The sequence below is a fragment of the Strigops habroptila genome, chromosome 4 (assembly GCF_004027225.2).
Source record: "Strigops habroptila isolate Jane chromosome 4, bStrHab1.2.pri, whole genome shotgun sequence".
NCBI lineage: Eukaryota > Metazoa > Chordata > Aves > Psittaciformes > Psittacidae > Strigops > Strigops habroptila.
In genome coordinates, this window is record NC_046358.1 from 3,166,250 (window position 1) to 3,194,249 (window position 28,000).

General features: G+C 41.2%; 1 protein-coding gene across 6 annotated transcripts in view; it reads left to right on the forward strand.

Moving 5' to 3' along the window:
* The window catches only part of SHANK2 (SH3 and multiple ankyrin repeat domains 2), a 351,561-nt gene that overhangs the window by 116,287 nt on the left and 207,274 nt on the right, over positions 1 to 28,000 (forward strand). For all 6 annotated transcript variants that reach the window (XM_030483283.1, XM_030483282.1, XM_030483285.1 and 3 more), the window contains 3 exons: positions 10,137 to 10,446; positions 14,868 to 15,037; positions 27,886 to 27,999. In XM_030483283.1, coding sequence (XP_030339143.1) covers positions 10,137 to 10,446; positions 14,868 to 15,037; positions 27,886 to 27,999 — 594 coding nt within the window. The remainder of the gene's footprint in view (positions 1 to 10,136; positions 10,447 to 14,867; positions 15,038 to 27,885; position 28,000) is intronic.

Here is a 28,000-nt window from a genome sequence, read left to right on the forward strand (position 1 = left end):
TAGTCTGAGCTAAATAGATCTTTCTGTCCAGATACCGTTCAAGTTGTTAATCTCTTGCTTCAACAACACTTCTAAGTAGCAGGGTACCAATAGTCCACTGCTATATAAAGAGGAACAATTCTGAATGAGTTCTCCTTGCTGATGAACACAGACCTTGAAATCAGCACAATCCATATTAAAAGAAATCAATTACAAGAAGTAGTTTCATGTTTTATCTACTGCAAGTCACCCGTTGCCTTTTTTGAAAGGCACAGTAACATATCATAGAATCCCAGACTGGTTTGGGTTGGGAGGGACCTTAAAGCTCATCCAGTTCCAACTCCCTGCAATGGGCAGGGACACCTTCCACTAGAGCAGGTTGCTCTGAGTCCTGTCCAACCTGGCCTTGAACACTGCCAGGGATGGGGCAGATTTTCTTCTTCCCTGTCCTCACAATCAGCAGAGCAAACTTTTTGTTATGTGGATGCCTAAATGTATAGAAAATGGATACAAATACTTACTGTACTTATTTGTATTATTCCGAGTAAGACTGGATGGTACTTCCAACTCAAACGTGTGTAGGAGAAATGAGGGGCTATGGATGCAGGAAACCTTGAGAGCCCCTGGTCAGGGCTGCCCTTCGCATTTCCTCACTGCTGGCTGAGGGAGAGCACTCTGCAGAAACAGGAGTACATAAAATACAGGGGTTTATTTGATAAGTTGCTTTCTTGCTGTGGCAGTATACCTGTTGGAATGAAAAGGAGCCATATGTATTTTGTTCAGATAAGCTGCTTTCTTCGAGATTGCTGATAGATTTCAGTCATGTTTTAAAATCCTCCTTCAGCTATCACAGCTCTCTCACTGCATTTCCTTTGCTCTCTCCTAAAGCTGCTACTTGCAAGACGTCTCCCTCATTATTGCCCATTGTTTCCTCCCCACTTCCAGCCTTTCCCATGAAATAGGAGGGTTCCATCTCTCCACCTTTTAACCTTCCATTGTTCTTCTTCCCTCTGCACCCTCACCCTTATTCCTTCTGCGATTGCAGCCTCTCAGCCTTGGGGGTGGAGAACTTACTTCAGTTCTCGGGTAAATTCTGTTCCATGTATCTGTATTGCTGCAGTCAGAGCTTCAGATATTTGTGGTTATTGACACGTTGAATCTGATAATTTTATTTTTATTGTTAAGGGAAACCCCATGATATTCAAATTCTTCCGGATCATCATTTCTAAACCTGTTACCTTCTAACCTATTGAAGAGATTTCAGCCATTTGATCTGACATGTAACAAGTTTTAAGCAATACTTAGCAGTTTTAAACTTCAATCTAAATAGAAGATTCTCTGTATCCTCTTGCTGTTGTGTAAGCATCTGAAAGTAAAGCTTTAAGGTGAACATGTCTACCTTCTGCAGGTGCATGCAGCTCTTTGACTCTTATTCTTGCATTACTTCTGTAACCTTATTTATAATCAGTCATATGAGTATGGCAAGGAAGAGGGATTGATTTTAATTTCCCGTGATTTTAAGCTTATTTTAGTGTGGCAACTGTATGTTCATCAGCTTTTAAATTCCTTTGAAATGTACCCACAACCACATACCCCTCAGATGCTTAGTTATGAAAATACTTCTAATAGCAGGAATTGAGTAAAGTGTTCTCCGCAGTGCTGGGGAGCCCAGCAGTGGCCAGCTCACTCCACCACACCAAAACCTGTCTCGAATTAAGCCATCCATACAGTGCTGGATAGCTGAGAGCCTTTCCAACTCCTTGTTGTTGTGTTTAAGCAAGTGCTGTGAACACAGCTAGGTGCTAGGCTTCTCAAGAGAGCAGGGACTGGCCCTTGTCACTGAGAGCAGGGTTTGGGGACGGCACAGTAGCAGGAATGCCGGGTGACGGAAGGGATGTCTGGCACATGGCAGTGTAACTTTCTCTGCTATTTTTTGGTTTTCTGTCTAATTGATAACTCCTGCCATCTGTTCCTGAGCCATCCCTCTGCTTCCCTTTCCTACACAGGCTCCTGCTCCCATTCTACCCTTCAAACTTGGACCGACTGCCCGGAGGCTGCTAATGAGAGCTGACTGATACCGCTAGTAGCTGGGTGGGAAGGAGATGCTAACGGTGGCGAGGGAGATACTGGGTCAGCTGAGGCTGAGCTCCTCGAATGTCATTCAAGTGATGCTTCTCTCAGTGCTGGTTTAAGTGCTGATTTGTGAGCAGACTCCCCAGATTTCTTCAGAAAACTAAATAAAAACCCAACCCTTTGCTTTATAAAATAGGTTTAATTGTTTTTCTGTGGTTAATTCCTTCTGAATCTGTCAGCACTGTGTTCCTGAGCACCCTGTGGCTTTCTGGAATAAGTAACTAATCGAGAAGCACTTTACCAGCCTAGGGTTTATTTCTCTCTTATTTTCCCAGGAATCTTTTTGTACGTTACAATCTATATTTGACTCTGTCTTTTCTTGTCTAACTCTCCATTTGGTGGCTTAGCATACGGGGAGCCTATTTTCTAGTGGAGAGAAATACATTTATACATGCTAAAAACTGTATTTTTAACAAAGACATAGATGTCTGTGCAAGTTAAAGAGATTTTTCTGGCAAGAACTCCAAAATGGACAAAGATTTGAAGCATGGCAATCGTGACTGTGTTCTACCGTTAGCTCGGAAGCTCTTGCTCTTGGAGATGTGTTGGGGGGGTGATAAAGTAAGAGCGTAGCTTTGGTCAGATATTTTTCATTGTTATTTATTATTACTATTTTTATTTATTATAATCTTTATTATTATTTGCTTTTTCTAGGGGCATTTAAGTGCCTAAAAAGAGTATGCAAATCATTGTTTTTCCATAGATTTCTAATGGGAGTATTGAACTGAAATACCTACACCGTTTGGGAGGCTGATGTTATAAATGTACTAAAAACTGCTACTCAGAATTAAGAGCTCACTCTGTTTAAGGTGGCCTTTTCTTCTCAGAGACATCCCCATGCAGAGCTCACACGCATTTTCCTGAGCACCTACCAAAGAAATAGTGAAATTAAGGCTTATCTCAGCTCTATCTTGAAGGTTCTTCATGATCTTTAGATTAAGGATGCTAATGGCTTGGGGGTTATGTTATTGCTGTGTGCCAGCATACTCAAATTATTAGGTTTTAGCCCTAGCTAATAATATCAAAGCTACCATTGTGAGACAGAAAATCTTTCAGGAAAAGGTGGAAGCTGCTGGAATATTTTCCTTTTTAACATCCCAACACTGCAGGTTTTAGGACTTCAGTTAAAAGACACAAATTCTACTAAGCTATTAGTGAAAATCAGAAAAAATCCAAAACTGCAGCTGCAAACAGTTGACTGACTTCCTTGATTGTCATATTTTCCAATTGTACAGTAGTGTTTATTGCACAGGGCTCTGCCATGAGGAAGAAATTCTATTTCCTGCACTGGGGAAAAGACAGACAGTTAAATGGAATAAAGCGATCACTCTTCAGGTGATGGATCAGGTGATGCTGGTGTGGATTGGAAGGAGTTCCCACAATTGCCACGAAACTCAATCATTTCCAGTGACTTTAATATTTTTTATGTTTTTCCAGCACTGATTAGAATCCTCTGGATGATGAAACGCTACAGCTCTGGCAAGAATGTAATAAAAATACCCCCTGGGATTGATTTTGATTGACTACAGTTGCCTGTCTGCTTTTATTTTGCTGTATATGAACAGACATGAATGAGCACAATTGAGTTAACCCTTTCATCATCTCCCTGCTGTGGTTAGGTGCTTAAACTATCGTTATTTTCAAACACTGACCCCAACATGAAAGAAAAGGCAGTTTGAGGATTCAACTTCAAGGTTTCTGCACCAGGGTCACCTTCTCAGTAAAATGCTCAGGATGTTCTGCTTGGAGAAACGGGAGCAACGCTGGGATCCCATCTCTTTTTAGATAGTTACTGCTTATAGCCTGTATGTGATTTTCTGTGGATGTGTTCTGGTTACTGAAGCACAGACAAGGAGGCAGTGATTTTCTTCCTTCCCTGGGGGCACGACAGGTAGTTTTCCTTTTGAAGTATACAGGGATGAACTTCGCTAAAAGTAAGGAACACCAGCAAGCACTTGCCTAACTTTTATAAAGGATTCTCTCAGCCTAATCAGTAAGCAGAAATTAAGATTAAAATCACTTTCCTGCGCATTTCAGGAACTGCCACTGTAAAACTTGCTTCTCTCGGTCTCTATTTGGCTGTTGAAGCAGGAGTACTACCAGGTACTAGATTAGATATTAGGAAAATTAGATAGAATTAGATATAAGGAAGAAGTTCTTCCCTGTGAGGGTGCTGAGGCGCTGGCACAGGGTGCCCAGGGAAGCTGTGGCTGCCCCATCCCTGGCAGTGTTCAAGGCCAGGTTGGACAGGGCTTGGAGCCCCGTGGCAGGGGATTGGAACTGGCTGAGCTTTAAGGTCCCTTCCAACCCAAACCAGTCTGTGATTCTGTGATAGTGAGATTTTCACACAGAATTCATGAGCCCTTGTGTACCATTGGCTAAGTTTAGATAGAAAAAGCTATGGAAATATAAAATATTATTTATAATTATAGTTCCTTTGCCCTTTGTAGCTCCAAATATGACCAGAGGATTGAATGAAGATAGTAGAAAAAGGAATACACAGAAGCTTATAGTTCAGATTAGTGGTACGTGGATCTGGCATAGCAGTTCTCCTTTTGGAACCGATATTGATTCTTCTAAATGCACTAAATGAATTCTAAATGAATTTTAAAGTTAGTGACTAACAAACAGTTCAAAGTTATTCTTTGGAAAGATTTGCATCTTTTCAAAGTTAAGAAGGAAATTCTTCCTGTCAAATAAAGACGTTTAGTGATGTACATGTGCTGCATCCAACAGTTCCTCTGGTAAGATTTCCACCTGCTAAGAATAGATGCTTTTAAAAAGAAATTGAACCAAAGCATAAAATCGTATTAGTGAAGAGATATATTCCTTTCTGGATAAATTAATAACTGTATAAACACTGCAATGTTAAATGAAGTTGAAACTATTACATTTATTTATGCTTACTAATTCTTTTCAGTGTTCTGCTAAATAGGAGATCATTATGTACACAGAGGTTAAAGCTATTCAAGTCAATCAATTCAATCCATTTTCTGTCTTTCTTAAAGCAGTTTTCTCAGTAAGAAAAAGACCCAATTTTCAAAACAGATGCATTAGTGATCAGTGGAGATGTCTGAAATGGGGTAAATATTTATTAACAGCTATACAGTTTATAGTATCTGAGGGCAAGTTTTTAATGGAGTCTACTCGCTTCTTTTGAAACAGTAAATTTCTCATTCTTTGGAATCTTTACATCTTACATTTATAACTAGTTATGCTTGAAATTTTGGTGATTGTTAGCACCTCCCCCTGCTTCCTATCAGCCTGTTTCAGTTACTTGCTCTTCCTCTGGGAGCATTTTGCACTGGCTGGCATAGCTATGTATAGACATTTCTCTTCAGAATTAGTACTTTGAAACCTGCAGTGGCTCCATCATTGATTTTCTGGCATCTGCACTGAGTTTAGTGGAATGGCTTGGTCAAATTTTTGTACTTTTACCAAAAAATGCAATAAGAAATTGTGTTTTATTCCAGTACAGTAGGAGTGGAAAACAGTTGTATTTGTATCTTCTCTGTTTCAGACTGGAATATAGGCCATGTACTGATCCGCTGTTTAGCGGCAGTTTTGTCTCTGTTCTTAACGTAGTCATTGTGTGAAGCTGGGTGTGATTTGTACTTTTCCTCACATTGGTTCTTTGGAGCATTGCAGTGAGCAAGCTGATAAATAGCAAACCTCAGATAAATAGCAGAAAAGCAGATAGATAGCAAAAGGGAAATAGGTAGCAAAGGGGAAATAGATGGCAAAAGGGAGATAGATAGCAAAAGGGAGATAGCAAAAGGGAAATAGGTAGCAAAAGGCAAATAAATACTGAAAGTGAAATAAATAAATAGCAAAAGGAAAATAGGAAAAAAAGGCAAATAAATAGCAAACCCCCCAATAAATAGATGGCAAAAAGCAAATAAATGGCAAGAAGCCTCTGCGCAGTGAGAGTCAGCTGTGCAAGTTTCAAAGCTAGGTGACTTGTCCAGCAGCCCTTGCCTCTGCCCAGGTTTCCTTCCCCTGTTGCACCCTGTGGGGTGCTGCTGCGAACTCCTCTTCACGCCTGGCTCCCCCTTGCCCTTTGCAAAGAGAAATTTGGGGGCCCCCCTCGGAGCATCCTCAGCCCGGCGCTTGCTCCTGCACAAAGGCAGCGCTCGCGGAAGCGCTCGCATCCTCTGCGAGGCTGTGGCGGTCGGTGGTGTTCACATGACTAATGCTGTGAAAGATAGCAGGGTTTTTTGTAAGGTTCTTTTTATTTTTTTGAGCAGCTCCAGTCTATGCACAGTTGGCTCCCAGCTGACAGACAGAATGTGGGGTGGGCTTTGTCACCAGAACGCTGGGTACCGCATGCCCAGCTATGCTCGCAATTACACAGTGCCCGGAAACCTGCTGCTTATGTCAGGGTGCAGGCAGCCCGAACACATAGAAACTGGGTAGCTTGATTCATAGATTTTTATTATTTTTATATTTTTTGTTGTTGTTGGGGTTTTTTTTTTTTTTTGCCTCTTTTCTTCCCAGCCAAGGTTATATAATGAGGGGATTGCTGCTAAAGTAAAAAGGGAAAAATGAAGTCTTTGTTAAATGCCTTCACAAAGAAAGAAGGTAAGCAATGAAAGCAGAACACTTTGATGTTTCAGAGCGGTGTTTTCTTGTGTTCATTGAATATGATGGGCTTAGTGACTCTATAATTAATCAATTCCTGCAGTTTCTTTAATCGGAGTTATTTTATTTAGGCATTTAGGCAACTGATTATTAAGGCTGGATGTGAGTTTGTTCATTTTAGTTTTTTCTCTGAAAAATCAAATAGTTATAAAAGATGATTTTGTTCCCTAAGAAATGCATTTGAAGACACATAAGGAATTTCCTAGGTGAATGTTGTCAGTGAATGGGGCTGAATTGCCCCTTCAGATGTATGAAGTGCCAGGAATAGAATTCTGAGAGCTGGAGGAAGGATTAAATGGTGCTTTTAGGGATGATAATTTTAAACTTTAGGAGCATGAAATGAGTTCAGGCGTTTTCATGTCATATTATGTCAAAGTGTTTTTCCCAAACAAGTTTTGTGCCAGTTTATACTTCCAGTTCTGACCAGGGTGAAATATTAAGGGAAACCAAAGTCCAACAGGGGTTAAAGTGTGGACATTTGCATTCCATCATTCTGTGTTGTGGTTATTTAATTGTGAAAATAATATCAATAATGGCTATAAGGAGCAGCTAAAAAAATATCCACCCACTTACAGTTCGCAGATTGCTGGGGAAAAGAAACAGTTGGGTGGAATATTAATCACTTTAAGCACGGAAATGCTTATTTTTAACTCTTTCTATAAAAGATTTGTGTTAGACACACGTCAATTGGGTGTAATTAGTCAGCCCCTTTCCTGGTTATTTTCTGTAGTAAAGGCTAATTTTGCTTGTGGTTCTCTTATTAAGAACAGAACATTAATAGCTAAGGAAGAGATAACTCCTACATGGTGATATGAAATCCTTCTCATGTATGTAAGGGAAAAAGAGTTAATGTGGCACCTGGAGAGTGTGGATACATACAAAAGAGACCGTGTTTTTCCGTAAGGAATGACTGTGCCAGGTTTGCGTGTTCTGAAATGTGTCGGTGTAAAGGTGCTCAGCAGTTCCCTGTCCGTCCTGTCGCTGTGCCCCAGCACGGTGCCCTGTGTGCTCCCTCCCTCTTCTAGCGGAAGATATCCCACCAACCTCACCAAAGTTGCAGTAAACACCCCCAAAACGTTGGCAATACTTAGTTTTAGCAACGTGTGACTGGACAACTGGGCAGTGTGCTCGGAGTGTTACCTGTTCGCGTTCACAACAGATGAAAATCCAAGGGTCAGATCCAGTTTTTACTGAAGACAAACTTTGGTGACCCGAAGGAGACAGCATTAGACCCTTTGGTAGCAAAATGATGTGCAGGACATTCCGTCTATTCAGTTTTGTGTGCTTTCTCCTTGACTGAAATTACAGTAGCTCTCCTGCTTTATTGTACCTGGGAAAGATCCCTATCTTCAGTGAAGTAATTTTGGGAGTCATATTCCAAATGTTATTGCTACAGGAGTGCACAGATGGCACGTCTGTGACATGTACATCAATCCAGAGGGTCTGTGTATGTTAATTTTGGAAGTAAGTGCTGTGAGATCTCTTTAAGTTAGTGCTAAGCGGGGCTGTCACTGTGACCTGTGAAGCACCAGGGTCCTTTCCGTGACACACTCCGCTGCTTTGAAACCTAAATAAAAAGCAAAGAACTTGGAATATCCTGAAAATTACACCGTTTCTGCAGGATTCTAGCATAAATATTGGACTTCAACCTCTTTTGCACCTTTTAAAGACGACTTCCCTTATTTCAGCCTTGTTTCAAATGAATGGAAATGAATTGAAAGCCCTTTCTCTCCATGCACACTGTTCTCTTGCCCAGTCAGTCTGATGTTGTTGAGCTATTTACTAGAGAAAGTTACAGCTTATTAGAAATACAAAAGTTGATATTTAAAATATTCAGAATCACAGTTAATCAGAAACTGATTCTGCTGAAAATGACATAAACCATTATTCTCCTTGCACTCCCATCTTCATTTTATGTTATGAATATGCTTTCAGTTTTGTTCTGAAACCTTAAATGTTGGTGTGTTCTCTCAATTAAAGGCTGTATTTCAAGGCAGGACAGGTTGACTCCTATGTATATTCATATTTCTTTGAGTTTATTTACTTGCTCAGTATGACAGACATTCTTATTGTGGTTTTTGTGTGGTTTTGAAGGGTATTGAATGCATAGACATTTCTGGTGCATAATAAATGGCACTTACTGGCACTTTAGACATGTAGGATGATATTTTATGGGGCTTCTTTCCCAATTGAAATAGGATTTTTTTTTTTTTCCCCTGACAATTGCAACAGCTCAGTGAAGTCCTCAGAATAATGCCAGGCTGCCTTTTGTTAGTTATCCAACGGTGGCTGTTCAGATGTAAATATGTGCACTTTAGATCAAATCCTGAAATAACTTAATGAGAGTAGTTGCATGAATGGGGACCGAGGCGAGAATGAGTTGTCAGGGTCAGCTCCTTTATTCCTTTTTAATATAGGTAGGAAATGCTATTGCATCTAGGGATAACTGGTGCCTTTTACAAGGAAATTTGCCTTTGAAGTTGCACTTGAAACTGACTGACCCACTACAGTGAGAAAAGGAGACCTTGAGAGCATAGCGTCTGCTTGTAATATTCTTGTGTGACTGCAGCACTGTACCAGTAACGCTGAGGAAAGGATGGGCCCTCTGGTTGGTAGCAGGTTCTTATTGCCCTTGCTTTTGTTTTCTGTTATGACTGTTTCATTAACTAGTATATAGCGGCTTGTGGATACAGTCATGTTCTCGTTGGGACACGGCATGTGACGGAGTGTATTACCCTGGGATAATATGTTCTATATACAATAGTAATAGAGGCAGTAGAAATGCCTAGATTAGAAAGAACGGGATACCTGGGGATTACAGCAGTGTAATAGAGTTCCGCCAGGAGAAAAATCTCTGTCCTCAATTTTTAACCTGGAAGGTGAGGGTAAGGTGACTGTTAACACTACAGATTTCAGGTTGGGCTAAAAACTAAAACGTCCCTAAACTTGGGATGGAACAAAATCCTCCCAGTTTGGTGGGTGCCAATGGGAGAAGGAAGCTAGAAGTTCACGCGTCAAAAATTCCATCCTATTCTGTGGTTTCCTGGTTGAGTATGACAACATAGCCCAAATATGAACCTCGTGAGGCTCAAACTTGGCCATAATGAGGTGTTTCCTCTTTCCCATAGATCAGACTGTTTAGCAGACTCATGCTGCTGGTGTCAACTGACTATTTATTAAAGCCAGTGAACAGGTTAACATGGCTCAGTTGCTTTGGGATTTAATGATGTTATAATGAATTCAATTAGCTATGCAGGCAAGGTGGAGTTTCTGTCTTTGCAGAAGAAACAATGCCATCTGTTGCTAAGTCTTTTTATGGGGAGGTAAACATACATGAATGGTGAAATCATCTGCGATTACCCTGGATGTCTTTCTTTACACAGTGCCCTTTAGAGAGGCTCCCACCTACTCAAACAGAAGGCGGAGACCTCCGAGCACGTTAGCAGCACCTCGGATCTTGCTTCGTTCCAACAGTGACAACAATCTGAACATCAACAACCTCCCTGAGTGGTCAGCCTCCTCCTCCGCTTCTTCACACCGCAGCCTTTCACCTCATCTACTTCAACAGATGCAGAATAATCCTAATGGAACTGTAAAAACTGTGGGGAGTTACACTCCGTCCTCCCGGAGCCGGTCGCCGTCCCTGAACAGGCTGGGAGAGGATGCCAAACGGCAGCAGCACAGGCACATCAGGTGTGTTTTGGACTATTTGCACTGCATGACATATCCTTAAGGTCATCATGCTGGACTGCCATGTTCTTTTATGCAGCCTTTAAAGTGCAGCAAAGCTCAGCAGTGACTTATCACAGAGTTTGCACCTCCAAATCAAGGTGCTAGTTCTCAAGAGCTTTTAATAGTTGAAATACTGAGTGTATTTAACAGCAAAGTAGAATGTTTCTGAGATACGTGGTCCCTTCATGAAACTATTGGTCATGCCTGAAACCTGTGTTGAAGCTGCTCATGGGTGATGAAGCAGAGACAGCTTCTCTCTTTTGTAGATGTGTGCTGAACCAAGGAGTAAAATAGAAGGAATAACTGGGAGGATAACTGGGGCTGTGTAGGAGGCTGGCTGAGAGCAAGGGGGGGCTTCTTGAGATGCTGGTGCTAGATGTCATGGGCTTCTTTCATGATTATCCTTGCTGCAGGGTTTTGTGTTCCCTGTGACTTTGCTGCTTTTCCTTTCCTCTTGAATTACAAGTGTGATTTATCAGGCACTCTGCAAATACCCTGCAGCTATGTCCCACTGGAGAGCAGATCTTGAATAATTAGAGTGAGGTAGGTATTGCAAGCAATATGATAAACCAGAGGATTGTGCCTTAAGTTTTCATCACAAATGGGGGCTTCAGCTTTGTGAAGCTATTGCCCTGTGAATAGGCAATTACAGTTTCACTTCAAGGAGGGCTCAGGAACTGCATGTCAAGTGTGCAAGTGATGGAGCTGCACCAGGATGAGGGCTTAAAGCACAGGGCTGCAGAAATGAAGGCAGAGCCGAGTATTGACAAAGAGAATTAGAGCTGAAATGGTTTGACCAAATACATCTAATTCACTGATTATTTAAAAATACCTGGCCTTTCCTGTCCTGTTTCCTAATATCAAACCCCATCCACTGTTCAGAGCAGGGAAGGACATGAGCATCGTTAAGAAAAGCAGTTGTTGGTTTCTGTTTCTCATTTGTAGGTGTAATGGATCTTTAGTTGGGTTTTCAGTTCAGTGAAACAAAATGTCATGAAGTTGAAGCTGTCACCTGTTACCTGCACATTCTTCTTCTCTCCTTGGCTGCAGGCACCCAAACTGACAAGCACTATTTGTGACAGGAACAATACTGCCAGAGAGTGGAAACATGGTGCTTTGTGAGAAAATAGTTGTCTGAAATGTAAGAGTCACTGGAAGGAACAGGAACCAGATTGCTTATGCCAGTGGTGTCATGAGGTAGAGCAAAATTCAATGCCTTAAGGGGGCCTGTAAGAAATCTGGAGAAGGTCGTTTTACAAGCGCATGTAGGGACAGGACAAGGGGGAATGGCTTTCACCTGACAGAGGGGAGATTGACATGAGATCTTAGGAAACAAATTCTTCCCTGTGAGGGTGCTGAGGCGCTGGCACAGGGTGCCCAGAGAAGCTGTGGCTGCCCCATCCCTGGCAGTGTTCAAGGCCAGGTTGGACACAGGGGCTTGGAGCAACCTGCTCTAGTGGAAGGTGTCCCTGCCCGTGGCAGGGGGTTGGAACTGGATGAGCTTTAAGCTTCCAACCCGAACCTTCTGTGATTCTATGAAACTCACCTTTTTATATGTTACAATAAGGGCAAACACTCCTTTGGTTATCATTGGGTGACACTTCCTCACAGAGCCCTGTATCAGCTTAAAACCAGTTTGTAACGAGGCTTTGCTTAGGTGAGGATGTGGCTCCCCGATGGTTCTCAGAGGATGAGTGCCCTCATATCCCCTGGATGCTGCAGATGCCACCGATGGGAGGGTTTACCTTACAGTCAATGATTCTTTTAGCTGGAAGGGATAAAAAGGGCTTTTTCATCAATATTCCTGGGATAACACAAATCCTTGCAAATCCTTGAAGTATAAAGAGCCCTTTGAGATGGCAGGAACAATTAAAACTTTATTTGGAATAAGCAAACTTGCTTTGACTTTATTCAGCCACTTTCCTCTTCCCTTTCTGAAAGCACATCGTTTTGAAAAATAGCACAAATGATAGTGGATACCAATTTAATGCCTGAAATTTGGTGGAAATAACATTCTGGTCTTAGTGCATCAGTATGACAGCTACTTAAAAGTGCCACCCAGCTGCAGAGTTTCATATGCACCATCAAGACTCGTTTCAGAGCTGTCCAGAGTACATGCAAGTAGTGAGAAGAGAGCTGGAGGCTCTCTAAAGACAACTGAAAGGATTTTCTATACAGTTTTTCCTGCAAGCAATGCCTTTTCTTGCCACGGGCCTGTTCTGCAGTCAGGAATGGCACCTTGCATGACACTTCGCTCACAGATTTTTGTGTAACTGTATGACCACCTACTTACTGTCAGCTAAATGTGGGAATTGTTGCTGTCTCTGCTTATTATTTGCAAATACTATATTCACCACAAATAGAGTTGTGAATTCACCACGAATAAGTGTTGCTCCCCTTAGAAATGAAAAAGCCCTTTTTGACATAGGAATAAGTTGGGTTCTGGAGAAGAAGCAGCCATAAAGTTAGAGTATCATGAAAGGTTAATGAGGTTTGTAGAGTTGACATTGTGGAAAGGAGCTTGAAAGTGATGCTGCAAGGGGTTCATGTGAGGTTTACAGCCTCTGTGGCTTGGATATTGATCTTGTACCAAACTGGTGGTGTGGGAAGCTGGCATCCTTCCTGTGGGATTTGTCACTGTGATGAGTGAAAGGAGGTGCCAGCCCAGCTTCAGTCAGGGCTGAGCCATCAAGGACAGCCACCTTCTTCTGGGTGAGAGGGAAACATCCACACGTCTGAAAGCTCCACATCCTCCTCCTGCTGCTTCATGGCAGGGAACTTGCTGGGCTGGGAGCCCAAGTTAGGGACGGCGGGGAGAGAAAGATCTTTTAAGAAGTCATCTATGCCATGTTGCAGCCCTGATTTCCATTAGCGAACTGTCTCGTGAGAAATTATGCCTTTGGTGTGAAGGTTAAATGTGCCATTTCCCCCTCCCCTTTCACAAAAAGAGAAAATGAATGTATCTTCTAGGACAGCAGTTAAAGATGCTGGGACATAACAGTGTGAATAGCTGCTACCTGGCTGCTGCCAGGCTAGGCAGAAAATACAACTTGCTACAAGTGGAACTCAGGTGTGTAGCAGAAGTTTATAGATCTGGATTCTTTTGTGGTGATGGCTGTTTCTTCACTTACAAGGAGAAGGGAATGGAGCAAAAGAACCAAAACCCAAACCTGTTCATGGTAGTAGAAGAGCAGAACAACAAGGTGAGAAGAGGTTGCTATTCCAAATGGTAACGAAGTTACTGCAGGAAAATGGAAGTGTTCCTCATATGAAATATCCACTATGTTAGGGTTTTTTTTACCAGACAACTTCTTTACCTATATTGAGAGCTCTATTGACTCTTGTTTTGGTAGGAGCTTGGTTAAAAATAAGGGCAAAGAAGCAGTAAACTCCAGCCCTCGTATTTCGTTTTGATTATTGCTATAAGCAATAAGTTTGAGATCTTTTCTTTCCCCTTACAAGAAAGTAAGTGGAGTGTTACAGTGCTAGATCATCATGTTAGATAGGATTCTTCTTCCTATCTTTTTCCTATAAATCTTTATCAATATTCTTCTTTCTCATGAATGTTTTCTATTCCTAGACTTTAAGACCCCAAGTGATACCTCCTATAGGTTTGCCACCCTCTTTAATATTTGCCTTTGTCTTTTTGTATATTTTTGATGGTTCATTCATTGTTTGGAGGTTTATTAATAGTCTTACGCATTGTTCACTGGCTTTCTTCTTTAGACACCATATGCAGATTGTGTGTTGGTTGATGACCCAGGGCTTTTCTGGGCATACCATGCTGAAGTCATTGGAAAAGCTATTGATTGCCATCAGCAGGAAATGATCTTTTGGAGGCTATGTTAGGCATAAGGCTTTGTGCAGACCTAAAATTGAGCTCTAGGCCTTGGACTGATGAAGTAACTTGATTATTCAGTCCCTTTAGATAATAATTCAATCATCTTGATTGTTCAGTTAACATTATAGTATTACAGAGATGGCCATTCCCAACAGTAATTGTAAATACTGATGTTTTAAAGTCTTTCTGACAAGTTGTGATGCTTCTAATGTATGCTTTACATATCAATTTGAAACTTCATCAGGGTTTGTGAATGTGCAAATTTAATTTGCAGAGAAACTAAAACTTTCAGTGTTACGTGTTTTCTTTTCCGGGCCATCATGGTCAGATAAATATTGATCCTGTTTCGTACTGAAAGATTTCAACCATTAAAAGGATGTGTTTAGGGTGAAAAATGTGTATTTTTCCTGCAGGGTTAGATGTCTTACTGGAACACAATTACGTTATTCACTGCTTAATTTAATCCTGCTAATGTGATGGTAAGTTATTGACTTTGCCTGGTTTAAATACCCGGTTAATGTGTTTTCATTTCCATTTCCAGTGCCGTTTACAGTCCTAGTGCCAACAAGGATACTCTGTCTGCCTTGGATTATCAGGGTCCAAAACGCAAGCTTTACAGTGCTGTACCTGGAAGACTTTTTATTGTTGTTAAGCCATATCAACCTCAAGGGGAAGGGGAAATTCATCTGCACAAAGGAGACAGAGTCAAAGGTAAGTACATAATTAATTTTGAATAACCATTTTCCTCTGCTAGATGCAAATTTTCTCTTAAAATTCTATTTTAGGGGGGGAAATCTGTTTAGCAAAGGTGCTGTTATGCATTTGTTTCTTTACAGGGTATTTTGCTCCTAGATCTATTTTGTAACCAATGCATATTTAGCTACTATTTCAAATCTAAATGACTTCCAAGTACTACTGAAATTCAGCAATACGTGCAGTAATAGCAGCATTGTCTTCTACACAGAGCACGTAGTTTGCTTCTGTAGTCATTATAGAAAGACAACTCCAGGGCTTTAAAAGGTTGTAAACATGTCAGCTATCTGAGCAGCTCGGGAAGGAAACAGGGATAAGGTCAAGTCTTTTCAAGCCCTTTCCTCAAGGAACAATTTATTGGTTAAGTAGAAAACGTCCCCTTGTGAGACTTCGGGTAAGTAGGGAGGTAGGACCTACAGTAAATATCTTGGAGAGGAAGCGTAGCGGTGTATGTATAATGTCTGTCCTCAGTTAGCACTTCCAACTAAGAATATGCTAAAGTCAAGGCCAGACTTTGTGTTACTACTTTGAAGACATTAAGTATATCCAGGTATGGCTGAGAAAGTGGGCAATGTGGTTTATGGGATTCACCTTCCAAAGATGCATTACTACAGCTGTGGTTTTGCACATCCAAGTAAAACCGGTCATGGAATAAAAAGACTTTCTGCTCAGTTCATACAAAACAAATATCAGTTATGGAAATCAAATAAAAGGGAAAAAGCCAGTGTCCTAAATAAAAGTGTTAAGCAGCTGCAAATTTCCTTGCAAGAGAAACTACTTATCTTACAAAGTAAAACTTGAAATATCTCCTCCCTTGAGCCTGCAAACAGTAGTTGGAGAAAATGGGCAGCCATTAGAAGGTATTTTGTATTTTTATGTTTGGATGTGGCTGATTCTGAAGTGCCTGTGAGTTTAATCATTGTTGTTAACTCAGGCTTTCAGGAAGTGTAGGACAGAAATCTGAAGAATGCTGCGCTTAAAGATAAAACATACACAAGCTTCATTTTAAATGCAAGGATGAAGAAGAAGGTTAAACTTAAGAGAGCTGATGTTGTCTGTAGGGCTGAAAAGACAATTTTGCAGTTCTGGGTGACTGTACCCTGGTGACCTATGGAGCAATGATGATGATCTGAAGAAAATTCAGCACAAGAACTTTTAGAAGAGTTCATAAGAACACTTCATAAAACGTTATAAAGGTTCCCAATTAGCGGAAGCTATCTAAGCTAGACTAAAAGTAGGCAAACAAAGCTCTGAGGTTATACAATTTCTTGGGAATGCTGAATACCAAGTAAAATTCAAGTCAGAAACCCCAGGAGTCATCTTCAAATTCAAACAAAACGGACAGAACTTTGCATGGGACCAGCTTTGGGGACCAGCTTTGGGAACCAGCTTTGCAACCATCCATATCTATGGAATCATAGAATGGTTTGGGTTGGAAAGGACCTTAAGATCATGTAGTTCCAACCCCCTGCCATGGGCAGGGACACCTCACACTAGCCCATGTCGCCCAAGGCTCTGTCCATCCTGGCCTTGCACACTGCCAGGGATGGAGCATTTACCACTTCTCTGGGCAACCTGTTCCAGTGCCTCAGCACCCTCACAGTAAAGAACTTCTTCCTTATACCTGACCTGAACTTCCCTTGTTTCAGTTTAAACCCATTCCCCTATATGAGAATAAATGCAAAAGGAGTCACATGTAAGAGCACTTCCTAAAAGTCTTCAGGCATCAAAAGAATGGGTATAGTCTGGAGAGAGGTAAAGCTACTTTATGAGTAACTGTCACGCAAAAATGTAAAGCAAATTAAAAGCAAATGTGGTTTTTTCAGGCCGTTACAAAAGAATACTGGCTCTTGGGTTAAAATGTGAAGGCCTGTGGTCTTCCACATGGAGTTCTCACTGGAAGGGTGGAGGAATAAAACAGTTAAGATGCTTGTTGGTCAGTTGCAAGAAAATGGAAAAAACCCCTGTATATAGTGGGGAGAAAAGGGTTTTTAAAAGACCACCCCAGACCTCTGCTCGTTTGTGATCTCAGCAAATTCGACAACCCAGGAAGAACTGCCAGTGCCTACAAAGGACGAAATTTCGGGGGTTGTGATTGGCACTAAATCACTTCCTACACTGTGTGTGTTTACCAAGATCTAGGAGGTGCCAACAGATAGAGGAGGAGTGTGGTTGAGCACCATCATCTAGTTTTGTGGGACGTTGTACATGGTTGTGTTCAATTAACTGGTTGGATTTAAAGATGTAGCAATATTTTTGTTTCAGAAGGGGATGTAAGATCAACATAGACTCTTGTCACCAGAATAAAACAATGGAGACTCCAGGCAGTTCTGGAGTAAAGACAAGGAAGAAAATGTGTTCCTTGGCAAAAGAGGAATCAGTGCACAAGGTTGATGCTGAATTTTGTAGAGGCATTTGTTATCTGGCGGCTTGTTTACATTAGAATTTGAGACTATTACATGCAAAAATATCCCCAGAATGAGGGATTTGAATTTCAATCATAGAATAGAATCATAGAATGGATTGGGTTGGAAAGGACCTTAAGATCACCTAGTTGCAACCCCCTGCCATGGGCAGGGACGCCTCACACTAGCCCATGTCACCCAAGGCTCTGTCCAACCTGGTCTTGGACACTGCCAGGGATGGAGCATTTACCACTTCTTCAGGCACCCTGTGCCAGTGCCTCAGCACCCTCACAGTAAAGAATTTCTTCCTTATATCTAATCTGAACTTCCCCTGTTTCAGTTTGAACCCATCACCCCTTGTCCTACTGCTACAGTCCCTGATGAAGAGTCCCTCCCCAGCATCCTTGTAGCCTCCTTCAGATACTGGAAGCTGCTCTGAGGTCTCCACGCAGCTTCTCTTCTCCAGGCTGAACAGCCCCAACTTTCTCAGCCTGTTCCATACGGGAGGTGCTCCAGCCCCTGATCATCCTCATGGCCTCCTCTGGACTTGCTCCAGTTATGACAGTAACTGGAAAATAATGCAAGAAGAAATTAATCCACTTCTCAACCACTTCTCAAATCTTCTTGTAATAGTATGATCTAAATTGAGACCAGTGATTTTTGTGGGGGACACTAACCAATGAGTGTAAATGAAATAGAAAATGAGCTTGTGTCTGGTCTGTGAGTTTTGAGTATTTAAGGGGAAAATGTATGTTTACTGCCTATAAGTTAATTAGTACTGTTAGAAAAAGGGGGACATGCCCATCCAACATCATCCCTGCAGGGATTATGTTTTCAGCTTCAGGGGTGTGATTTGCCCATTGAATTAAAATCTGGTGGAGGTCTGGCATTTGTAGGCACTCTTGTTTTAGAGCATTTTATAGAAGTTTGATGCAGTAAAGTCCAGTGAGATTTCTGTACATGTCAGTCTGCTTTTAGAAAATGTTTGGAGAAAGAAGAAGTGTACACAGGGGTTGTCAGTGTTACTACTTGGGATGAAACCTTGTGAAGTGTCATTTAAGGCTGTTTGCAGGGCAAGGCTGGAACGTTGGCCAGACTCTCATTGCTGAGCAAAGGCACAACTTTCAGAACAAGATCAAATCCTATTTTGTGTTACCAGTCAATGGTTCCTCAGTTGTCACAAAAAATAGGTCAGAAAGAACACGACAAGGTCATATAGGGAACAAAGAGTCCAGGTAAAAAGACAGCGCTGCTTCAAAAAGGTCTCGGTTGTGTAACAGTGTTGAGGAAGCCATATGTGACAAAAACCCAGGTTCAATTAAATCTGGATTCACATCCCTGTTCCAGTCAAAATATAATTATTTATAGAGATTAAAAGCATTACTCCAAGGTGAGAGATTGCAGGCTCCCTCTCCATCACCCCAAAGCACAGGCACTGGAGCTCTTACAATCCTCAGTACTTGCATGCTGTGAGTGCCAGAACCACTGGCTATAGGGAGGTCCTGCTTTTGTTCTCTTTCTGAGCAGAAATTCCACTTGCTATATGATATATCTTCTGCCTTTTAGAGACCTGCTTAGCAAGGCCATGAGCCAGTCAGCACTGAGGTCTTGATTTTCTGGGGGTACATGTGCCTGTTTGGGGTTTAGCAACTCACCGTGTGCAGAGGTTGGAAGAACCCCATGGAATTCAGTTTGTCCTCACTTTGGAAACGCCTTAGCCTCACATTGAAAAAAGAAAAGCTCTCCTCTGCCAGCTTGGCAGCTGCACTGTTCTGTATAAAACACTGATGCTGAAGTACTGGCTTCTTGGATTGCTCTGGGGGATTCGAACGTGTATTGGCATTTGCAGTGGGATTCTGACCCTGGGGAGATGCTCATCACATGGACATCCCATGAGACTAATCACAGTGAAGATGTAGCGAGGCATTTATTATAGGGATAAAAGCCCAGAACAACATATTAGAGAAAGGGATTAGTTGGGAGATGTTTTTATGGATTTTCTTTTTTAACTTGGTAGAATTAGAGGGGTCACGGAGGGGGATGAATTCCTGAACTCTTGATGAAAAGTTCTTTCATCTGATGAAGATGAAGCAGGGTTATTTTTCCTTCTGAAACCACCAGAAGTGCACGAGTGACCGTAGTTCACAGTACTACTGAAGGAATGTATACATCCAGGGAAACTGCTCAGGGAAAGCTGTGAATGGGCAGTGGCCAAAGCAAATGTAAACTAAACAGAATGGTCGTGTATTAATAGGATGTTACGTAGCCTGTACAAAAATATCTGCTTTATTTTTAGTTGTTAGTCATACATCCTGACATCATTTGTGTCTGCCACTCAGAGAGAGGGGCCATGGCTGCTGTAAAAATAAACCTGATAATCTTTATTTGTACAAGAACAACTTCAATCTTGTGTTTTCACATCAATGAAAAAGAGGTAGCTTCATGAAATGCTTTAAATATAGTTTGTTTCTTCTTCATTTTATATCTAAAAGTTCACAGCAATAAATCTGCCCCAATCTAAACACATACACACATAGAGAAAATATCTGCAATATTTATTTTAACCATCTTTTGAGTTCCTAAATTGAATTCTTACACTTGAAATCAAGTGGCTCCTTTTATAACAAAACTCATCTATATGAAGAGAACACAATGCTCCAAAGTTCTTTGTGAGTGAAGAATTAGCGTTTTTCTATGTCATGAAGCCAAAGCAATACGTAAGTATCTGTGCCTCCTTGAGAAGGTTGCTGTGACTCAAACCTGTAGTAGCTCACCTTATTGGAAAGGTAACAGATACAGGTACCAACAACCTGGTGCAGACAATCTCCGGTCACTTAGAAACAAAACAATCAAAAGTGTTTTCAGAATCTGTTTTATTAAAACATATCTGAAATCATAGACTCATAGAATGGTTTGGGTTGGAAAGGACCTTAAGATCATCCAGTTCCAACCCCCTGCCATGGGCAGGGGCACCTCACACTAGACCATGTCACCCAAGGCTCTGTCTATCCTGGCCTTGAACACTGCCAGGGATGGAGCATTCACCACTTCTTTGGGCAGCCTGTGCCAGCGCCTCACCACCTTCACAGTAAAGAACTTCTTCCTTATATCTAACCTGAACTTCCCCTGTTTCAGTTTAAACCCATCACCCCTTGTCCTATCACTCCAGTCCCTGATGAAGAGTCCCTCTCCAGCACCCTTGTAGGCCCCCTTCAGATACTGGAAGGCTGCTATGCATCCCTCACTGACCTAGAAAGAAAAACCCTACATGGTTGCCCTACATGTTGTTCAAATACTTTGAGAGCTTTTGAAGATTCACCCTGCTCACAGTTTTGTTTTTCTTGTCTTTCGATGTGTTTTTATTACAGCATTTCCATTTGCCAGGTTCTGGTTATTTCTTCTGATTTTCAGGTCCCCGATCACAGTAGAATTTCTCCAGGGGTAGCTTCCCACTGTCAATTTTTACTTTCTTCTCTTACTTTTGTTGCCTGCCTTCATATTGCTATCTCCTTTCTTTCACCTGGACAGGGCTAGTCCTGGAAAATGCCCAATTTCTTTAACTCTTGCTGTGATTGAATACATTTTCTAGTGCTTAGTATCTAGAAAAACGGGGAGTTATTTCAGTATCTCAACAGACATGTTCATGAACCTTCTGAGATGCCTCCTGGGCAGGCACAGCCTGCACGTTTAAGACTTTATCACACCAAGGTCTGTTCTCAGCCACATTCTCCGGGGTCAGACAAACCGGTAGTAATTCAGTAGTAATGATTCAAGCGTATGTTCTGGGCAGAAAGTCAGGAGCTGTCAGCATTAGAAATACTGACCCTTGCAACAACTATTCTGATTTCAGTGTGAGCTCAGCAGCAGGGCAATCCAAATCTAGCTCTAACATTTTCATTTCTTGTGAAATCTTCTTGTAAGTCATTTTGAAAAGGGAAGATTATTAAACCCCTGCTGTGCTTGAAGATATTGCCAACAGACAGTGCTTGTGGGCAGGAGGAAAGTTGGTCTCCTGGGCTTTAGCGCTTGTTAGATTAGTAAATAAACTACTGGAAAGGGAAGAGCCTCCAAAATGCTGTTTTGTTTCTTCAAGAGCAGTTTGTACCTTGTGTGAATAAATATGGCAGCAATATTTAACCTAAGAGGTTTGCATAAGCATTGCTTTGCTACTCTTTTCTATGAGGGATGAAATTAATGTGCAATGGAATATTAATCTTACCCAGATTCATTGGTCTATTTGGCTTCCTTACTGGCTCCTGACTTGATCAGTTTGATTTAAATTCCCAACATAAATCATTATGTCGCATCACAGCTAATAACCTCATTTCTTCAAGCTGCTGTATCTGAAGAGCAGGAGAGACTTGTGCTTCAAACTGATATATCAAAGCGTTGTAGCAAAGACATGGCCTTGCTCCCACTCCAGCGGGAGTGCTCGCTTTGCTGTCAAGACTGTGAGAAAGTGTTTAGGATGCAAGAGCATCCACAAATCTCCATCGTCTTCACTCTTAACTACTTAAAGGCAGCCTGCCTTCAGTAGTCAGTTACTGGCCTGAAATATCCAGGAGATGGGGAGTACCAGAAGGCCGAGAGGAGCTGTGAATGGTGTATGAGCACACTAGCATGGTCCCACACAACAGTACAGGCTCCAGATCTAAGTTGGTTTGGGGCCTCTTCTTGAATTAATGCTCTCTACTCTGCATTCCCTTGACCTGTACTTTGGGCATTGCTGTGGAGAAGAGCAATCTTGGCTCTGTCTGCACCTTCCTCGACAGAGATGGTGATCAGCATCACAAATGGATGCATTTTTCCAATGCTTGATTTGAGTTTTTGTCCGAAATTCAAATCAGTGCAGAAGATTTGTTTCTTATGCTGGTTTTTTCTCTCCCCTTCACTTTCCCAAAACTATTTGAGACATCCAAGTAAGAGGAGAACAATGATCTTCTTAGAAAGTTGTTGGCAAAGATAAAAAGGAAAGAAACAAAAAAATACAGGGACAAATCTTGAACGGTTCTATTTCAATTAAGCCATATTTCCTCAGGTTTAGAGGGTTATGTGCAGATTATTGTATACGTAGATTTTGACATAGTGAGTGGTTGCTCTGTTAATAGTCACTCTCAGCTTCTCATCCCAAGGTCTTTTTCCTGAACATTGTTTATTGCATAGTTTTTTTCTTGAGGAAGTAGAGGTGATAAAAGATGAAAAGCTGTTTTAAGTCAGGATCTAGCCTGACGCTGATTTTGGCCAGAGTAGTTTGGGCTGGTGACATGAACCCAAAACCTAAAGCTAAGGCTCCTTAGTCTTCCCATCTGCTTGCAGTTTGGTGGCCATAGAGACTGATGTCACACAACCAAGACATGCTGCAAGCTCAGGCTATGAGAGTTGGACTGTTAGGAGAAGGCAGACAATTAAATACTGAATCAGAGGTAGGTGAGGCTCTTCGAGCAAAACCAACAGAGTCACTTGGATTGCAGGAAGGTAAACTCTTTGAAGCCACAATTGGATATGACACTTCTGTTTTGGAGGCAAAACTGGAAATTAAATGTATGTTTAACAAGTAAGGAATATTTTCTGTCGATTTTGTCTCCCTGATTTGGTTTCTCTCTGAGGTTCCATAGCCCAAGACCATAGAATTACAGACTAGTTTGGGTTGGAAGAGACCTTAAAGCTCATCCAGTTCCAACCCCCTGCCACAAGCAGGGGCACCTTCCACTAGAGCAGGTTGCTCCAAGCCCCTGTGTCCAACCTGGCCTTGAACACTGCCAGGGATGGGGCAGCCACAGCTTCTCTGGGGAAAGATGGGAAAGAACTGCTGAATTTGCTTCCCTGCTGCAAGAAATGTCTGTTAAGCTGCAGTTGAATCTCGCTGCTTAGGTCAGTTATATGAAATCATTAGGTGCAGATACGCAAGGCTTCCCCTCCAGATTGTACATGGCCTGTACAAGAACATGTTCTACGTGGCAGCTGGGTGCAGTCACTTGTTTGCATGCTGGAGGCCTGTGTGTGGTTGTCATCGGGGCAACAGACAATGACTTCCTTTCCAGTCCCGATCTCCAGTTATGTCAGTTTCTCTTGATTAAGCCTTTGAAAGCTGGAAGCGCTCTGCCCATGAGGCAGAACAGACGGATCCTGTTCCTCATTAATCGCAGGGAGGGAGGGATATCTGTCAGGAGCAAACAGCAGTAAAGAAATCGAGTACAACCTAAAATAAACCCACATTTGAAGAAAAATCTCTCTTTTTAAGAGAGATCCAGATGAAGTTGTGACTTGTGCTCACCTTCATTTATGTCACGTGTAAAGTCTGAATCTCATAAGGAGTTTAGAGATGGCATGCACCATCACTTGATGGAAAATACATTCTATTTCTTGATAATGAAGGGAGCTGTAATGTGGAAGGATAAAACTTCTGTGTTGCTTTGATTAAAGTGATTTTCTGGTAGTATATTGAGTAATTAAACCGTTTGAGATTAGTATGTCATATATACTCACTGTATATATATGAGTACATCATATATACAGTGTCAACTTACAGAAGCTGCAAGAGACAAAACATCCGATGCTTGCTTGGCACTATGTATAGTATGTATTGTTCTCTGGACTTTGGCAAAGCAGAATCTGGCTGATGTGTTAAGTCTAATACTTTAAAGACATTAAAATATAAGATCATGATTGGCACCTGCCTTGATATTTTTTCCTGTTACTCAGTTCTTTGGTATTTGTCCAATTTTGATTTGCAGTTTTGTTCATATAAGTGAACATGATTCTTGTTTTAAACTATACCTTGTTATGAAAAGACATGCCAGGATTCCTGATGTTACTAGAACCTTAATTTTACTTTTATGCCATCAGATTCTCTGTGTAATTTATGTTGTGTGTAAAGAGACTCAGGCCTGCTCTTGCCATAGCAACCACATCTTTTGTTTTTACTGAAAGCAAAGGAAAAAAAAAATGCTTGAAACGCTAAAGCTTAATTATTAATTTTGGGAAAGTTATCCTTTGATTTACCATTGTTATGTCCTTCAGAGGGGAAAATGTTGATGAGAAAATCCCTTGCTGGTACCAAATTATCTATTACAATGTGTCTCTTAAGCACTGTTGTGAGGGGGAAAAGACAGAAATTATGGCCTTATTCTAAAAAAGCCTTCAGGGGGACAAAAGATAAATTGTAATTTTTGATTTATCCTTTCAGTGCCCAGTTCCCACACTGGAATACATGCAGTGTTGCCAGTTTTTATAGAGATGTAGATTATTATGGCTTTGGCTCCTACTGCAGGATTTCTTATTAATGGCACCACTTGAGATATATTAAAAAGATGAGTTCAAGTTTTCTGGTAGTGCAGAACCCTCTAGATCTCAACTTGTACATTTTGAATATTAGGCCATACGGGATTCTCCTCCCTCCCACCAGCAATTTGTCTCCATCTCTGCACATCAGCTGCATCCCTGGCACTCCACGTTTACCTCTTGTGTCACTTTGTGCCTTTGCAGTTCCACCAGGCACTCCCTTCTTTTCTGGCCACCCACAAGGGTGTTTTTCCTTGATAGTAAACCCAAAGGTACTGTCACTTTGTTTGTGGATGTAACCTCTAGAGAGGCTTGAACCAGAATTGTGAAGGATGTCTGCAATCTGGCAACACCTCATTGCCTCTTTTCCATAGACGTTATCTCTTCAGGCAGGACTATGCTTGTTTTTGCTTTGCTCTTACTATTAGTAATTGCTAATATTTAATGTAATAATGATCTAAAATGGGACTGGGTTTACTCTCCAGTAATCAATTTTCACCTTGCACTCACAGAAACACAGAGCAAATTTCTGTTCCCATCTTGAAAACACAAAAACTTATCTTACCATAAAAACATACATAAAAACATACATAAAAACATGAAAACATATCTTACCATAAACACCTGAAATTACCTTATGGGTGTCAAATACCCAACTTCCTTCTTACAGTGCAAATGCTTGTTGGAGATGGAAGTATCCATGTAATTTGGAACATCAGAATAGCAGATCTGACAGATTAATAGAACCCAGAATTAGGGATGTCTTTCTCCATCTCGTAAGTGGTTTTTGTTCTCCCTATGTTGCCAGCTTGTGGAGTGAAACCGGGGCTGGGATTCAGTGCTGCAAACTCTCCTCAAAAAACCCCAATTAGTTGCAGCAGGAATTTTTCACTGTCTGACATTTTGAAATTTCTCTTGGCTGGAGTCCTACACTCGCTTGTACGAGTTGAAGTGAAATCAATGTACAGTGGGATCCTACAGTAATTATCGTATCTATAGATTTTATTAATTGAATGTTCATACTTATCTCCTATATAAGAAATATACTCTATACACACTACACGCTTCAGTGAACAGGGGTTACATTGTGAAAAATATATTGGAAGCTGATGAATCCCTAATATGTATTAGATGAATGGTTAGGCTTCTGTTTTATGTAACACTGAATTATCAGGTTGACTTTGTGTGTTAATGTGCCCAGGTTTGAGATGTTTCAAGAACAACTGGAATTGATCAATGTATTTTTCATGAATTATGCCCTAAATTTTTATGTATTCATATTTTTGTTTATAGAATATTTATTTTAGTGATACAGTGAAAGCACAGATCTGGTTTCTTCTTTTTTGCTTGCATTTAGGTGTAAAGATGAAATGGCATCTGCTTATGTTAACAATATCAATAGGTGTGAGGTAACCGAAAGAAAAAGCTTGCTAAAATGTTTTTACTGAGCTCCAGTGTCACTGTAGAGTTGTTGGTGTCTTCCAAGACCAGTGCCTCCCCCACTGACCCAGAACTACCTGGGTAGGCATCAGGTTCCTCATGTATGTCAGTAGGGGCTTGATAAACTGTGCATTTGGGACCCATCCAGGTATAGGATTTTACCTGACTGGATCTGTTTCCTAGGGCTTAATATGTACTTCTCACTGACAGCGATGTGTAAATATGCAGCTCATGAAATCTATATCTCTGAATTTGCTACTTTAAAACACTCAAAATTGACACATTTAAAAACATTTTTCTGTCAAATGTCTATGTTAAGAGATATTCCTGCTCTGTAAGTAATACCACAAATAGCTTGGGATTGCACTAGGTAAAACATTTGACTTCAAATGTAGTTTTATTGATCCTGGTGCATCAAACCAAACTTCTTATGACCTCTCGGGTATTACCAAGATTTTTCTCTTTATTTTTTTTCCCATATCATTGATTTCATTTTCATCTTACTCTATAGTAGTGCAAATCAAGTTCAGATGCAATGCCACTGAGTCACAGCAGTTCCGCTGACACACAGAGTTCAATTGCAGTCAGGGTCAGGGACTACAATGTTAAACCCTGTTTTAACAGTCCAAAGAGCGCTTGTGTTGGAGAGCATCAAAGTAGGTCTGAGCAAGTGAATATCCCACCATACTGAAATACCCTGCAGAGATATTGTCCCAGGGCTTGAAAACCATATGCAAACCTTAGCAGAGAGATGTGCTTGGGTTAATTAGCCTGGATTTTCAGCAGGGGCAGTTAGTTTGGGCAGCACGCAGTTAATGGAGCTGTGTTGTGACAACTTCCATGGGCTTATTTATTGGACATTAGGAAGGAGTTCTTCCCTGTGACGGTGCTGAGGCGCTGGCACAGGGTGCCCAGAGAAGCTGTGGCTGCCCCATCCCTGGCAGTGTTCAAGGCCAGGTTGGACACAGGGGCTTGGAGCAACCTGCTCTAGTGGAAGGTGTCCCTGCCCGTGGCAGGGGGTTGGAACTGGATGAGCTTAAAGGTCCCTTCCAACCCAAACCATTCTGTTATTCTGTTGTTGTTATCTTCTACTAAGGAAAAATCATTGAAACATTTTAAAACCTCTGCATTGTGTATCACACTGATGGGATATTGAAGTGTTTGCTGTGTACATTAAATGATGTTGCTCGACCTACATTACAAATCTCTGGAGCTACCTACTGAATAAAATAGTATGTTTCCTTAGGAAATAGGAAATGTATGAGATAGCAAAATATGTATTATGAATTCCCAATTTCAGTGTGTGTTCGGTTTTACAATGGGTTCAGCACTTCAGTGTGATTTAAACATGCAAGACAATTGGTTTTGGTCATAGTATGGCCATGTGTTTATCCTTAATAAAAGCAGCAATGAGAAAACTGAAAATGGAAAGAATTACGTGAAGGCCAAGGAAATGTGTGACAAAATAAATTCAGGAAGAGGTTCCAAAGGCTTATCAGGGAGGGTCTCATTTAAAGTTTACTGTGTGCCCATTTTTGGAGTACCAGCATTTGAGTTATTATACAATGTGCTTTTACCAATGTGATACTCAGTTATTACTGAATGTGTTGTGTAACTAATCTTGGTATTTAAGCGAGAAGAGAAAAAAGTCTAATGCTGACTGTGTCTGTCTCTCTTTAGTTTTAAGCATTGGAGAAGGTGGATTCTGGGAAGGCAGCACCCGGGGACATATTGGATGGTTTCCTGCAGAATGCGTTGAAGAAGTTCAGTGTAAACCAAATGAAAGCAAACCAGG